Raw genomic sequence first — 15,420 nt, 5'->3', positions numbered from 1 at the left:
CCATTTCCCGTCACATGTTTGGTAGGCGAGAAGCAAACAGCAGTGACGAGGGGTGGGTGTTGACGGGCAGGTGCCAGGTGGTTAGGTGACAGGTGGTTAGGTGACAGGTGGTTAGGTGACAGGTGGTTACGAGACAGGTGGTTGGTTCCCTTCGCCAGCAGACTGTCGGGTCTCCTTGCTCCGTTTTTGGTTCTGCACCTTCTCCTGTAGATCTTCCCGTGCTGTCGCTCTCTCCAAATGTCAAGGTGCTATCTCGGATTGCTCAAAGTTCAACCTGCCTGTCTTGCCACTGGCTCCCATCGTTTCTTATCTCGCTCATACTCTTTAGTAACAAGAGCAATCATGCCAACCGCTCCCACTTCGAAAGAGTACAAAACATCTTTGGACGTTGTCAATGCCCGTGACAAGTGCGTGTTTGCTTCCGAGAAATATGGACCTAGCTAACATCTTAATCGGTTGCCAGTTTCCCCATTCTGCAGTGGGGTCTCCAGGTGTATATCGATTCCATCGATAGGTTTTACCATCTTGTCATTCCGCCGGCTGATCAAACTGTTAGGCTTGTCATCCCCTCGGTTGTCTCATGCCTTTCGTGGTCTCCAACGTCGGAAGCTCGACGAGCCCAGCAGACCAAGGACCTTAGCGCTTGTCGATGGCACCGACGCCGCATCGAGGGCAGCCATTGTCGAGAAGACTCTGCACAAATTCTGCGACGAGAAGATACTTGCCATTCTGTCACGCTGGCGCAACGAGTTGAAGCACATCTATGGATCCAGTGGCGAGCTTCCCTTCAAGGTCGATCGTGCTGCCGCACCCCTTCTCGGTCTCGTCTCGTATGGGATTCACCGGACAGCCTTCACTCGCAGTGACGACGGTCATATCAAGCTGTGGGTGCAGAAACGCTCACAGTCCACTGCATTCTATCCCGGCCACCTCGACAATACTGTAGCTAGCTCGACTTTACCCGATGGCCAACTGCCTCTAGAAGTGGCGATCCTTGAAGCGGGAGAGGAAGCGACCCTTCCTGAAGATCTTGTGCGCTCCAGAACCAAGTCATGCGGAACTGTGACGTATATGCATCTGCACAATGCCCTTGCTATCGGCGAGGTTGGTCTTGTTCAGCCACAGGTTGAGTACTTGTTTGAGCTCGAACTGCCGGGTGGGGCTGAACCTAAGCCATGCGATCACAAGGTGGAGTGGTTCAAGCTTTTTGATGCGGAAGAACTCATAGAGAGCATATTACAAGGCAATCATACGTTGCTCTCGAAGTTCAGATCATATGTTAATCATCTGGACATCCAGGTCACGTCATACCGGGCTACGCTATGGTTGCTCTAAACTTTATCATCCAGCATGGGCTTCTTGATGGTCAAAATGAGTCGGACTTTGTGGAGAGTACCATAAGACTTCATCGCACGCTCGAGTTGCCTGTCAAGTGATTAAACCCTTCCCTAGACTAGCCTGACATGAGATACATTGTGTTGACGACGGCTTTTGCCATGTATCACTCCTCGAAGTAAACTATGAACTAGGTAATTACCTGGCTTGAAGCCTCAGCTTCCAGGCTCTAGGGATCAGCCCTGGCAGACGCTTCATAAGTAATTGATGTGCTGCTAATCTCTTCTCAGTTAAAACTCATGTTAATGGTGATGGTAGGAAATTGCTAACGTGCCTGGCAGAAGGCTGCCTTGTAGCGGCCAACAGTCCTGGAAGAAAGCTACCAGGCTACCCTGCATCTAACGTACTCTGCTCCTTTTGAGGAAGACACGACCTACTGAGGCACCAAATAAGACAACCGCCTTCAGAGTAAACTCAGCTGCGATAAATTCTCCCGCTTTGAAAATTCTTCCCAGAACAACCAATAACGCAATCGGTCGGGTGGGTTTTGCTCTCCCCGTCCCACCACACACAATGACTCCCACTTCGTCTCCCAGGGCGACGCCTCTCATACCAGAGGAAGACATCCTCTCAAAGGTCCTCCTGCGCCATTCAAATGGCGCATCTACACTCATCGTTCCGTGGTGGCGACTCGAGAAGAGAAAAGATGGGATGCTAGTCCGACATTACGCGGATGCGAAAAGCGAGGTCCTGAGTTACCAGCAAGCACTGGCCCAAACGGTTGCATGCGCAGAGTGGTATGATGCTGAGATATTGTACACGAGCTACTGTCAGTTTGGTGACATACCTTTCTGTTTAAACCACGGTAAGAATAGCCCTTCACATATCGCAGTACAGCTCTGACGTGACTAATTGGACGCGCAGCTGCCGACTTTAAGGTGTGCGCGGATGTGCTTGCTCGAGTATCTGGACTCAATCCAGTTCTACATGAACAGGTTCTTCATTGAAATCGAAAAGGCGGTTGCTAAGAAGCAAGAGGAGTTCGATGACGTCTGGAGGAAGGAACTTCTGCACCTCGTCAGGGTTGCCATCATCCTTTCAGGACTTTAAAGTCCCTTCATGACCAGCCGTGATGGGCGCAATGATCCAATGGCATATATGAGGTGTTGGCTTTCTCACGCGTGCCCAATCAACGTGTTTTGTTCTTTTCTCTTCATCAGTCCTTAGTAAGCTTATATTACAATGTTTTTTTCCAAAATGGACCTAGGCCGTTCCTGTATAAGCTAGAAAGCTCAAACTGGCGTCTATCGTGCTTAAGAATACTGCATGGTCCTCACTGCTTAAAAAAATCACCCCTCAGTCGCGTTGATCATTTCCTGCACCAGCCAATTGCTGATAAGAGGCTCCTTCCCCTCCCTCAACTCCCTATCCCAATCCTCCAACGACTTTTCAAACACCTCCTCTGATATCTCGGGGGTGAAGCCGAAGCCACCAGAATCCTCGTCATCTTCCTCGCCATCATCTCCGTCACCGTCCCGGTCGGTCGATACTACACCGGGCTCTTCAGAACGACCACATCTCTGCTGCCTTTCATACCCCTTATGCCCCGGCACCGCACGCTCGTATATTTCCTTTGCGCGCTGTTGTTGCCCCTTGAACGTGCGCCACCGCTCCGTGCTCTCCTCGTCATTGTAACTCAACTCCACGAGATCGTTCCAATGGTTGTATGCCAGGTGAACGTAGAACCGGTGGAGGGCGCGGGAATTGTCACCATTGTTACGCTGACCGAGGAAGGAAAGCGGTTCGATGATACTGCCACAGCCAGAACAATATCGGAATCTGGACATGGGCGATTTCCATCTCCGTTTTGGGACCTGAACAGTCGCCACTTTAACCTGAGCAGAAGTGGAGATCTCCTGAGCAGGGGGAACAAGAGCCTGAGTAGGCCCTGAGCATGGTGAGCAAGGCCCCAAGTATAATGAGCAAGGTCCTGAGTACGGTAAGTAATGATTAAATCCATTTAAAACTAGTCTAAAGGTAAATTATAGTAAAGTTACTTTTAAAATGTATATTTCTTATAATAAATATTATTTATACTATAAAGGAATTTTAATAAAGTTACTAAAATATAATATTGGTTATATTATTAAATATTGTATTTAAAGTAACATTAAGCATAATAAGTTAAAATACGGAATTAATATTTTTATTCAACTTAAGTTTTAGGTTAGTTTAAATTAAATAAATCTTTTCGTGTTAATATAGATAATATAAAAAACCGCCACTTTTATTAAAGTAATAAATACTTTCTAATTTTAATATAAATAAAAACTTTACTCTTTTAAATTTATATAGTACTACATAATTAAACCCCGAAATAATGTTAAAGATATAACTTTAAACTATAAATAATATTATTTACTTTTAAATCTAAGTTTGTGACGAACCCCTATCCAGAACCTCTGAAAGGGACACTGGTTGAAGGCACTTCTGAACAATCCTGGTCCGGTACAGCTAAATAGTGTACAACAACGGCTTGTCTCTATCACAATAGTCTGAATACCAACGATTGTGACTTGTATTGCATACTACAGAACTGTCTATCTACGCCGGCCAGTTCCTCCGTATATATAGACCCGTGGACCGTGGACCGTTGACTTACAGACGGTCCTCGGTCCGCTCCTGATTGGCCGATGCCGGACCGTGGACCGTGAGCCCCACCGCGGTCCCCGGTCCCCATCTTATTGGTCCGTTGCCCTTCTGGACCGTGAGCCCCGCTCGACGGCGCGGTCCAGTCTTGATTGGTCCTTCGTGGCCCCACTGTCTTCCAGAACCGTGACAAAGTTTTATTATATATATGAAGTTTTTTTTAATGATTAAACTTTTTATAAAAAAACAGAAGTTTAGCTTAATAAAGTTATTTTATAACTTAATAAGGGTAGATATATAACGTTAAGTAATAATCATTAACCGTAAATTTAACAAAAAAGATTAAAATATACAAGATGATTAGATTAAGGTATATTAATATATATATTAATGTATCAATAATTATAAACGCAAGTATCAACATCAACTGTCTAAGCTAGTGCAGACGAGAACTAGCTGGACCTGGCAGACTAAGTGTTAAACCATTTCAAAGCGTTGGCTGAGACCGTGAAGGAGAACGACCGGAAGGCGGCGGCGGTCATCGGCGAGCAGTCACGGTTTTCCGCCAACATGTGGATCCGACGCACCGGTTGGCCCCGGCATTTACGGGGGTTCGACCGTGAGTGGTTGGCCGGGATTGCACAGCCGCGAGGCGGGAGGCGATTCGAACGAGAAGCCGTTCCACGCGGAGCAGAAGGGGCAGACGATGAAGCGGTAGACCGAATCGTGGAAGTCGGCAGTGGCGTACATATGGCGGACGTGCCGTTTGAAAGCCGCAGGAGCAGCAGAAACAGCGGAAACAGCAGATACTACAGGGTCCACGGCAGACGTAGGAGCAGATGGCAAATCGGAGCAAGATTAAGGAAGCGGCGAGAGGGAGAGTCTGTATGAAGAACTTTTGTTAGAACGGGTCAAACCCTGATATTCAGGCGGAATGGCCAGACCAAACGAACACCGTAAGCAAAGCGGTTGCCCCTTGGTTGGATCATGTCTAAGTCTAACCATATGGTGTTGTTTCTGCATGTTTGACTTTCACTTGGCTGTTGGCTTCCCAAGCCATGGTCAGCACCACGGTGAAGGCCTTCCTCTTTGGCAACATCCACCTGTTTTTTTGATTCTCTAGTTTCGCTGGTCGAAACATTGTCTATCGCTACCTACTCTCTCCTTTTAGACGCTCATTTCTTGTGTTTTTGAACTCGCTGGCCGAGACTACCCCGTTCCTTTTCTTCCATACCTACGTCTGATCCAAAATTTGGAGAAGACAGCGATCCCCCCCCCCTCTGACTAATGCCGGACCTGCCGTGCTGCAGCTCTGGGGAAAACAGGGCAAAGGATATGAAATCGCTGACGCAGACCTTTCCAGCGCCACATGATATAGAACCAAAACATGGACTGGGCCCGCGGACCCGACAAACGCTGAGCTTAAAAGGGAGGGCAAGGAAGCATTTGATTGGCTCAATTCGGCTTATCCAGGGAAAAAGGCTTATTCAGGTGCCAATAACACCCTCATAGTTGCAACCTTGTATCACCCTGCGCTCAAGAGATATATCAGTGCATAATCCCAAGGGGCACACGCCCCAAGGGCGGCCTTCACCCCTACCTCATGGACCAGTCTAATGCCACCAGGTTGCCAAACTTAGTGGGGTGTTGCCTCTAGGTTCAAGACCAAGCCCGAGGACGGAAGTGCTCCTATTGGCAAGGGCCCGCAGCGACTCGACGCAAAGGACGGAGCCTGGGCGCTGTTAGAGATGGACTTGAAGACCCCCAAACTGCGCGCCGACTACGTGGGGGACGGCACGTTCCTCTCGGGCAAGAACAACAGCTTCATCCGACTGCTTGTGTACGGGGACAGACCCAACAAGACCCTCGGAATTCAGGAGTTGTGCAATACTTGGAGCACCAAGATACCCTGCTGCCAAAAGGTGTGTGTGACACCTGGTGGCATCTGGATCAAGCCGCATTCTGAGGGTGTGCAAGGTGTAGGTGGAGGAGATGAGGTGGGGGATAAGTCAGGGGGCGGTAATGGTGGCGGTGCGAGTGGGAGCGGTTCAAAGGATAACGGCGGTGGAAGCGGTGGCAAAGAGGAGGCAGCGATAAAGGCGGCTCCTCTGACTACGGCAGTGACGACTTCGGCGATGTTGACTGGAGCCAGGTCCAGGGAATGAACGATGCCTCAAACAAGACTGCGGGCGCAAAGCAGGGTGTCAAGTCATCCCGCCCCGAGACACCTGGGCAGAGACCTGTCAACTCTTCTGTATCCACCGCTAGACCCTCAGCGGCACCCACCACCTTAAGACCTGTCCTTGCCTCCGCTTCCAAGCAGAATGCACAGCCAGGCAAGCCCCTCCAGAGACCGACTACTCCTTCCGGTATCACACCCACCAACCCGTTGAGCAAGAACCACAGGCAGCCCCTAGGCGAAAGACCACCCTCCAGCCTCAACGCCCAAAGGCCACCACCAGCAACAGCTTCAGGCTCTCCATCCAAAACAGTCGGCGGTGCCACAACCGGCAAGACACCGCTGAAGCAAGCATCAAAGACTGAGACCAAGACCTCCAGCACCTCCACCTCCAAATTGGGATCGCTGAAGGCGGCAGTTTCGTCGTCAAAGACATTCAATACTGCCCCTTCCACTTCAAAGTAAAGGGTCTGATAGGTACACAAGGTAGGTAAGTAGGATTCAGGCAGGAGCTGGTAACAGAGAGCGGGTTCTTCTGGTCGTAAGGTATAAAGTGGGATATTATGATTGGTTTTTTTTTTTTTTTTTTTTTTTGGTAGCTACTGGCTTAGCTTTGTTTGGACCTGGAGTTTTTTTTTTGCTCTGATTTAATTGATTTGTACGTTGGGATATGTTTTATTTTTATGCAGTGACAATAAGTGGGTCATTACCCACAGGACGATGATGAATGAGATGGTCGAAAGGACTGATGTGGCTGTGCATCAAAGCGCGTATTTATCATGCATGCACTCACTGACAAGTGGTGAGACAGCGCTGTGAAGGTAGCAGGCAGACGCTGTCGGTGCTGAATAGTAGGCAAGGTCATGGATGTATTGATAGATGGGTTTTGTAACCGCTGCACTATCCCCCGTATCCCCACAGGTCGGCGCCGGTAGGCCTCGAACCTATTCTAGGTTCAAGATATAGTCTCACAGTTTCACGGGTGTTAAAGGGTCTCAGGAAGAAGACGGACCTATATTCAGCCCTCTCAGCCAGGCAATTTCACGGCTACTGAGGCCTCGTTTACAGAAAGGAAATCAGAAAAGACAAAAGTTCTCCCATTGAATCGTTACCCCCAAAGACATTACTCTAACTACCCAGGTATCTGATAAACTCTCCATTATTCAAAAAGCCAAAAACATTGACCCCATCAAATCACACCATCGCCTTCCACCATATCCAATCTCAACACAGGTTCGTGGGCGCTTTCCCAGTGCGTCTGGTGTAAAGGAAGCTCATGGCGTCAATAACAGGCTGGTGGGTTTTCAGCGCTTTCATCTCTTTGGAGAGATTGCGATCATCCCCGGCTGTGCCCTTGTGCACTCGCTCCATGAGGAGGTCAATTTTGGTCTGGAAGTGCTCCCAAGTCGTCTTATTGTTCGGATCATTCTGTGTTTTCTCAAAGTCCAAAGCTTTGAAGGTCTTCCCTGCGAAGCTTGTGCCGGTGTGGTAATGCCACTCGATCGGTTCCAGCTGGGGCTTGATCGCCTGTCCTTTGCTATCCATCCTGTAAACCATGTCGTTCCTATCCTTCGGGAACAACTTTCTCATCTCTTCCTCCATCTTGTTGAGCTTGTATGCCTTGCGCAGCTTGATGATGTCTTCCATGAGAGGCATGAGATTCGGGCCGATGAGGTTTGCCTCGATTTTTTGCGGATGGTTAGCCGGTATATTCTGGACCCGCGTTTGCACTTCCGAGATGAATTTGTCGTAATTGATCTGATACAAGCCGACGTAGCCAGAACCCTTCATCTGATTGGTTTTCCGGTCGTAATACTGCAAAATCTTCTCTGATGAGAGTAGTTCGTTGACGCTGCCGTCCATATCTGGAGCTTGGGCATATGCTTTGATGACATCTTCTATCTTGCTTTTGTCTGTGTACCAGTTGGTTGGAAGGTCTTTGGGAAGATGGTTCGACAGGGCGGGTTTGCCATCGTTCTTGCCTCCAGAGATGAAAGTGATGAACTGGCAGGGTTCCAAAGTTAGGTAGGGCGAATAAAAGACACTGCAGGACACTGGAATATCCTTACCTCGTCCAAGTTGCAAGGCCTGCCCTTTCCTACTGCACAATCTTTGGCAATGCTGTACCGGGTAGGATCAAAACCAGGGGGCCGTGAAAGTTCTTCTAAACGGTACAACATGTAGGCAAAGACACGCTCAGCAGCGTGAGCGTACTTTGACTCTGGCCCCGCCATGGCCTGGCAGACCAGAAAGGCTAGTAGCAGGAGCCATGGGGGAAAAGACAGGCGGGACCGCATGGCGCCTGTAGCAAAGGTGATGAGAAAGAAAAACGAAAGTGAAGTGAGTGGCGATGGTTCAAAGAACCTGGAAAACGAATGACAATGAAGGCAGCGGCACCAAAGGGGGCGATGGTGTCAACGGAACAGAGAAGGAAAGGGATGAGCGAGACAGAGCCCTTTCAAGAGCGTCTCGCAGGCACATCCGTCAGAGTGGATCACAGTTCGAAAACTGCATCTATATTTGGTGAGTGTGATGGGTAACGCAGTGTCGCATTGGTCCGCGGTTAGTTCCAACTTCCGGGAATCTTGATTCGGCCGAGGATGCAAAACAGTCCAGCCTCATCTTGATCTAGACATCCGATATTTGACCTCCTCGGTAGCGATTTAGCCAGCAGCAAAAGCACTGGATGTGGAACGAGATGGGGTAATATTTTGTCAGTCTTTGGGAATTAAAGAGTTCCAGACCACGCAAAACTCCGACGATTATAAATGCCGTCGGGGTTTTGCTATGGACCTGTGAGCCCCTGAAGCAAGACCCCGGAGCGCCCACTACGTCAATGCCCGAAGAGGTCCTGGTAGATCGAATGCTGCAAAGAAGGTGGCAATAGGCATCCTTCAACAAAGATTAGTGCGATGCTTAGACTTTTCTAGGGCTGACGTACAGTTACATCGTGGATTCGGAAAATTGGCATTGTGATTAAACCTTGGCATCCATGAGCAAAGCTTGACATGCGGCATCAAGACCAGCCATGGCAAAAGTTCAACAGGTGGTTCAGAACCATGGATATATTGGGCGGTGCCCGTGTCGTGAAGCTTCGCCAACTGTAGGTCTCTGTCGGTACTTGTTCAAACAGGACTGGGCCAGATACCTATTGTCATTCTTTTTGTCAGTCATTTTGTCACTCTTTTACTTTTGTTTTTTTTTGCTGGGAGCAATCATGTTGTTACCTGTGGCCCTTGCCCTTTTGGGCGTCAAGGTGCCGATGGTGGTCGCCCAAGGATTTGAAATACCTCAGCACTTTGAGATTTCTGGGCTCCCCATGGACTCTGAGAGCTTTCCGGTCGTCGATGCAGCAGCGCGACCACAGCCAGACCTGTCTGACCCCAAGACAGTTGAAAAGCTCCAACAACAGTGGTTGGAAGCAGCACAACGCATTCCCACTGAGCTCATCAATCGATGCCCTGTGGCATGCAGTAGCGTTGGGAGCGACTCTCTCAAGTGGGACGTGTACCCACACGTTGCGCGCATGGCCAAGTGTGAAAAGACTGTGCTGTTTGAGATGCCTGTATTCTCTGAGATCAAGACAGACATGACACCAGTTGGGTTGCGTGTCTGGTAAGTTAGCTCCCGTCCTCCCTTGTGTTGTGGACGACAGAATACAACTGACCCCTGATTCTAGCACGGCTGATCTTACTGGGGCGGGCCGAGGGTCGAAGAGATCTCTTGACAACGACGGTGAATGCGCACCAGTCTTCCAAGTTGAGACTTCAACGTCACTTCGTCTGGCGTTGACGGGCGGGCAAAAGGCGCCGGACAAGGCCGCAGCCGGGGTTGTGTCTTCAATACAGCAAATTTCCAACCACCTGGAAAGCATTGTGCCCTCGTGTGGCAAGAACAAGGTCGCCTTCGCCCACTCTGGGACTGTCGTCGTCGGCCTGTATGTGGGCGCCCAGGCCCACCGCCAGGGCCTTGCTGGAGATGCCCTTGACCGCCTGCTTGCTCGGGCGGAAAAGGAGGGGTTCTCGGATAACCTCATTGGTGAGGTGTGCGAGTCCGGGTACAGTGCCGACTATGTTGTCGGTGTAGTTGTCCATGCGGGGAATGACGCAGCCTCGAAGGTTCAGCAGGCTATCCGCGCATGGAGCGAGGGTTCCTGCCTCGCCGCGGGTTCATCCAGCCAGGCGGTGGGCGAGCCTATCAAACTGCTCGTGCCTGCCCAATCAACCCCTTCCGCTGCTTCTTCTTCCTCGAACCACACAACCGCTTCCTCGTCGAACTTCACCGCACAGAACCGTATGCACCGCGCGCGTGACAGTGGCTCCATGTTTCGCGGGCTCGCCGGCCGACAGGAGTACTGTTCCAACGTGAAGCAGGTGGTTGCCGGCAACACCTGCGAGACGATTGCCGACAAGCGCTGCACCATTTCCCTGGATCGATTCCTCTCCTACAACCCTGGCATCGACTGCAAGAACCTGTGGGTTGGCCAGAATGTTTGTTGCACAGAGGGGGCCACGCCACCTCCCGCTCCCCTCGTACCCGCTCCTGATCCTTACTGTACCAACTGGAAAACTGTCCAGGCAGACCAGACATGCGAATACATGGCCGACAAGCGCTGTACCGTTTCCCTCTCCACCTTCAAATCTCGCAACCCTCACCTCGACTGCAACAACCTCAAAGTCGGAACCACGTTCTGCTGCAACGCGGGCCGAGTCCCCCCCGAGAACGAGTGCTCCAACTCCAAGACTGTGATGGCTGGCAATACCTGTCTCCAAATTGCCGACAAACGTTGCACCATTTCCATCGCCAAGTTCGTCGAGTACAACCCCCAGCTCAACTGCCAGGACGACAACGGTCTGAAGATAGGCGAACCCTTTTGCTGTAATTACGGCAGGGTTCCTCCCCCAGGGCCGCCACCCAACGCCGATGGCACATGCAAGACCGCCGTTGTTGCTGAGGGGGACGGCTGTGATAAGCTGGCAACCAAGTGTGGTATTGCAGGAGATTACATCACCCAGTTCAATCCCCAGTCTGGCTTCTGTGCGAACCTCGCTGAAGGGCAGACGTACTGCTGTGGTCGTGGGTCTCTTCCAGATTTACGCCCCAAGAAGAATGCCGACGGGAGTTGCTTCGACTACACCATCCAACCCCTTGACAGCTGCAACAAGACCGCCATCCGTCACCAGCTCACCCAGGCTGATCTCTTCAAGTTCAACAAGAACACATATGGCTGGAATGGGTGTGACAATCTTCAAGTCAACTTGAAGATCTGTCTGAGTGAAGGGACCCCCCCTATGCCGACTGTAGACGAGACCGCTGTGTGTGGCCCGACAGTTCTCGGCACGAAACGACCGGCCAACAATACTGCCCTCGCGGACCTCAACCCGTGCCCCCTAAACGTCTGTTGCAATCATTGGGGACAGTGTGGCATGACCCATGAGTTCTGCAGCATCACCAAATCTGTCACTGGAAACCCGGGCACTACCACGTGCGTTTCAAACTGCGGCAATGAAATCATCAAGAGCTCCCCTCCAGCCGATCAGATGCGTATCGCATACTTTGAAGCCTGGAATGGCAACCGGCCATGCCTACGAATGAACGTGAACCAGATCGACACCTCCAGATATACCCACATCCATTTCGCTTTCGCTGAAGTTTCTCCCACATTCGAGGTTGTGATTTCTCATGTGCAAGACGAGTGGGACCGGTTTATGACCATGACAGACGTCAAAAAGATCATTTCATTCGGCGGCTGGGATTTTAGCGTCAAGGAGGGCACCTACAGAATCCTGCGCGACGCTGTCAAACCAGCCAACCGTGAGGTCTTTCGCAAGAATGTTGTCGACTTTGTCAACAAGTACAACTTGGACGGCGTTGATTTGGACTGGGAGTATCCTGGAGCTCCAGACAACATGCCCACCGCTGGTGATCCAGTGGAGGGGCTCGACTACTCGACCTGGCTTAAGAGCGTTCGCAGCACCCTTCCATCCAGCAAAACTGTGTCTTTTGCCGCCCCGGCCTCATACTGGTACCTCAAGGCCTTTCCCATCTCGACAATGGCCAGCTACATCGATTATGTCGTGTATATGACCTATGATCTCCATGGTATGTGCTCTCTGTTTTATTTCCATTCCACGCTAACAATATGACAGGCCAGTGGGACGTTGGAAACAAGTACGCCATTGACGGCTGCGAGGCTGGCAACTGCCTGCGATCGCACGTCAACATCACCGAGACAAGGGCCGCGTTGAGCATGATTACCAAGGCGGGCATGCCTTCCAACAAGGTCGTCGTTGGCGTAACCAGCTACGGGAGGTCGTTTCGAATGGCGGAAAAGGACTGCGTCGATCCCCTGTGCACTTTCACGGGCGACAAGGAAAACTCAGAGGCAGCGCCCGGCAAATGCACTGGGACGAGAGGATACATCTCCAATGCTGAGATCGAATCAATCATCGAGACCAACCCTTCAGCAATCTCCTATCATCACGATGGTACCGACTATCTCGTCTACAACGACTACGAATGGGTGGCCTACATGTCGGAGCAGACCAAAGCCCAGCGTGAGAGGTATTACGAGACCTTGAACATGCGTGGGAGCACAGACTGGGCCGTTGATCTGCAGTCGTTTGACACTGATCAGTGGTATGGGGTGGTTGATCCTTTGGAAGGTCTCGAGCCCGAAGACATCGACCTGCTTTTCCCAAATGACTGTCCCGAGCGGAATTTCAAGACCCTCGAGGAAATCGAGAAGGCCAAAGATGTGGACGCCCACTGCACAGGGGGTTACATGATCGAGGCTTTGGCCAACATGTTGGAAAAAGCCGTGTCCGACTACGACGCCATCATGAAGACCGACTACGACAAGAAGTTTGGGTACTTCGCGAAGGCAGTCAAAGAGAGCTGGGCCGCCAAACTGCGCGAATTTTACTACGACAGCAAGGTCAACAACGACGACTGGTACAATTGTTACAAGGTCGGCGGCAGCACCAAGGTCAGCTGCCCGCCCAAGGCGTCACAGACCACCTCTGTCCGGATGGAGGTCAAGAACCAGAAGGCGTTCGCCGATCATCTCATGAAGGAATTCAGCATCGATTACGCCGATACCATGGCAGGGACTGTGAATCTGAATCTCATTCCTTCTGGCTGCGTCGGCACAAGTCCAGGGAACAATTATGGCAACATTTGTGGTGCGCTGCCCAACCCTGTCGGCACAGAAGCGATTGGCGTCCGGCTTCTTCGTGAGGACCTTGAGATCCCGAACCCAAAGAAGGAAGTTGGACAGTCGCTAGAGAATTTGCGCAAGCTGCCCAAGTATCTCCGCAGCATCGTCAAGCTGCATCGGCTGGGTGCCCTTCACTACGAAACCGACCTTGCAGACGTCATCGACACCACTGCGCCCAGCGTCTTCATGGTGCAGGAGTCGGTGGATGCCATGAAGAAGGCTTATGAGATTGGGGAGGATGTCGAGGAGGAAGAGAAGAAGAGGAAGCAGAAGGATATCATCATGTGGGTGCTGTCGGCCATTCTCTTCATTTTGCCCGGAGCAGGTCAAGCCCTCGCCGGGTTCACGCGCATTGCCATGATTGGCCGTATTGCCAGTATCACGGCGTACACTGGCGGTGTCGCGATGAGTGCGTATGAGGTCGCCAGCGATCCAGAAAATCTGGTTTTGGGCATCTTCTTGGTCCTTGTGGATTTGGTCCCTGGTGTGGGGTCGCTCAAGTCTACATGGAAACAGGGCGGCGCCATGCGGGGCAAGATGACGCAGGCGGATATTGACAAGATGGGGCCTTTTGTTAAGAATGGGTTGCAGCAGATTGATAATATTAGGCAGGTGTGCCGGCGGAGGTGATTTGTTGGATCATAGTTTTGGAATAAGAGTGGATGGTTGGTTTGGTGTGAGCTAGGTGAATGAGTGGTGATACAGTGTCCATCCAACGTGACATCTTTTTCTTTGTATATCGAGTAAATAAAAACACCAAGTACATACCTCGTCGTGACCTCTTGTTGACGACTCGCTTACTTTGCAACGTGGTGCAAGTCTGGAGCTTTGCTCGCTTGACATTGGATTGCAAGACAAACATGCTTTCAGGCGCGTCAAGTTTCGAGGAGCAAGGTTATGTCATTGATGAAAGTGATGAAGGTGTATGGCATTACTCATAGCCGACAATAAACCTCGCTAGACAGCGGGTCCCCGTTTCATGACGGCCTCGCCAGACTCACACAGAATTACAAAATCTATATCAGACCTCCAATCTTGTCCCGTTCTACAAATCTTCCACCTCATCATCATCACTCTCCAGATCTGGATCCGGTACGTGCATCCCCTCCGGCAACGCAGGCATCTGCTGCACACTCACCGGCGGCGGCGGTGGCGGCTGATGCTGCTGAGGAATAATAGTATAAGGCACATTACTAGGCAACCCCTGCTGCGCAGCCAGCTGCGCCGCCTTCCTCTCCTCCTCCCTCTTCATTTTCGCCAACATATTCCTCACATCACTCTTCTTGACATACTGATACTTCTCCCCAAAGCTAATCCTAATCCCAATCGTCAGCTGCCTCAACGTCAGCTGCGCCTCCCGGTGCATAATCATCAGCCACCTCGCCCCATCCGGCTCAATCTTTCTGAACTGCGCCGGCACGCTCACACCGGGTTCGCCGGTGAACGGCTCGTGGTTGTGCTCTGCGCACTGGACGACGACGTGCCACTTGTCGTCGTAGGGGTGGGCCTTTTCCTGCACGGCCTTCATGCGCATGGGGCAGCCGGTCTTGGTGGAGCGGGTGTTGCGGATGCCTTTGGAGTGGGAGGCGTAGGACTTGCCGCCTTTGGCGCAGGAGAGGTTGTAGCGGCGGTAGTTGCCTTCTGAGTCGCGGTTGAGGGAGGAGCCGATGACGACTGCGTAGCCTTGGGTGCGGGCGAAGGATTTGACGTCGGTGAGGAGGGTGGTGAAGTCGGGGTAGAGGCGGTCTTGGGGGGTGGGAGGAGGGACATTTGGAAGTTGGGGCGGGGGGTTTGAGACGGGGGTTGGGGTTGGGGGTGGGGGTGGGGTTGAAGGGATTGGTGGACTTGTTGGAGAGGGTGTTGTTGTTGTTGTTGCATGTGATTCTGCTGGGGGAGTTGGGCCTGGAGGGTGAATTGCTGCTGCATGTATTGCCCTTGGGCGTGGGAGTTGGGTTGGTGAGCCATAATGACATGAGGTGGTGGTGTTGATGGCCTTGTCAATTGATGCAAAGTGGTGAGTGTGAGGAGGTTGAGTTGC

The 15,420-nt window shown here is 51.3% G+C and overlaps 4 protein-coding genes across 4 annotated transcripts; 2 read left to right on the top strand and 2 right to left on the bottom strand.

Annotated features, from left to right (window-relative positions):
- Positions 1 to 342: 342 nt before the first annotated feature.
- Positions 343 to 1,335, top strand: QC764_608340 (uncharacterized protein; the record flags this gene model as incomplete). Its single annotated transcript, XM_062949318.1, has 3 exons — positions 343 to 407; positions 480 to 493; positions 557 to 1,335. The coding sequence occupies 3 exons, from the start codon at positions 343 to 345 to the stop codon at positions 1,333 to 1,335; spliced, it is 858 nt and encodes a 285-aa protein (XP_062798040.1).
- Positions 1,336 to 2,684: 1,349 nt separating this feature from the next.
- On the bottom strand, positions 2,685 to 3,182 carry QC764_608332 (uncharacterized protein; the record flags this gene model as incomplete). Its single annotated transcript, XM_062949317.1, has 1 exon — positions 2,685 to 3,182. The coding sequence occupies one exon, from the start codon at positions 3,180 to 3,182 to the stop codon at positions 2,685 to 2,687; it is 498 nt and encodes a 165-aa protein (XP_062798039.1).
- Positions 3,183 to 7,294: 4,112 nt separating this feature from the next.
- QC764_608310 (uncharacterized protein) lies at positions 7,295 to 8,460 on the bottom strand (the record flags this gene model as incomplete). The annotated part of the gene is made up of 2 exons (XM_062949315.1): positions 7,295 to 8,167; positions 8,233 to 8,460. The coding sequence occupies 2 exons, from the start codon at positions 8,458 to 8,460 to the stop codon at positions 7,388 to 7,390; spliced, it is 1,008 nt and encodes a 335-aa protein (XP_062798038.1). The 3' UTR covers positions 7,295 to 7,387.
- A 920-nt stretch (positions 8,461 to 9,380) lies between these two features.
- On the top strand, positions 9,381 to 14,012 carry QC764_608300 (uncharacterized protein; the record flags this gene model as incomplete). The annotated part of the gene is given in 4 exon segments (XM_062949314.1): positions 9,381 to 9,778; positions 9,843 to 9,898; positions 9,914 to 12,265; positions 12,313 to 14,012. 4 exon segments carry the CDS (start codon positions 9,381 to 9,383, stop codon positions 14,010 to 14,012), a joined length of 4,506 nt encoding a protein of 1,501 aa, XP_062798037.1.
- Between the last annotated feature and the right edge of the window lie 1,408 nt (positions 14,013 to 15,420).

This window comes from Podospora pseudoanserina, chromosome 6 (genome assembly GCF_035222485.1).
Source record: "Podospora pseudoanserina strain CBS 124.78 chromosome 6, whole genome shotgun sequence".
Taxonomy (NCBI): domain Eukaryota; kingdom Fungi; phylum Ascomycota; class Sordariomycetes; order Sordariales; family Podosporaceae; genus Podospora; species Podospora pseudoanserina.
The sequence above is the reverse complement of the archived record's forward strand: the minus strand, read 5'-3'. Positions and strand labels throughout refer to the sequence as shown.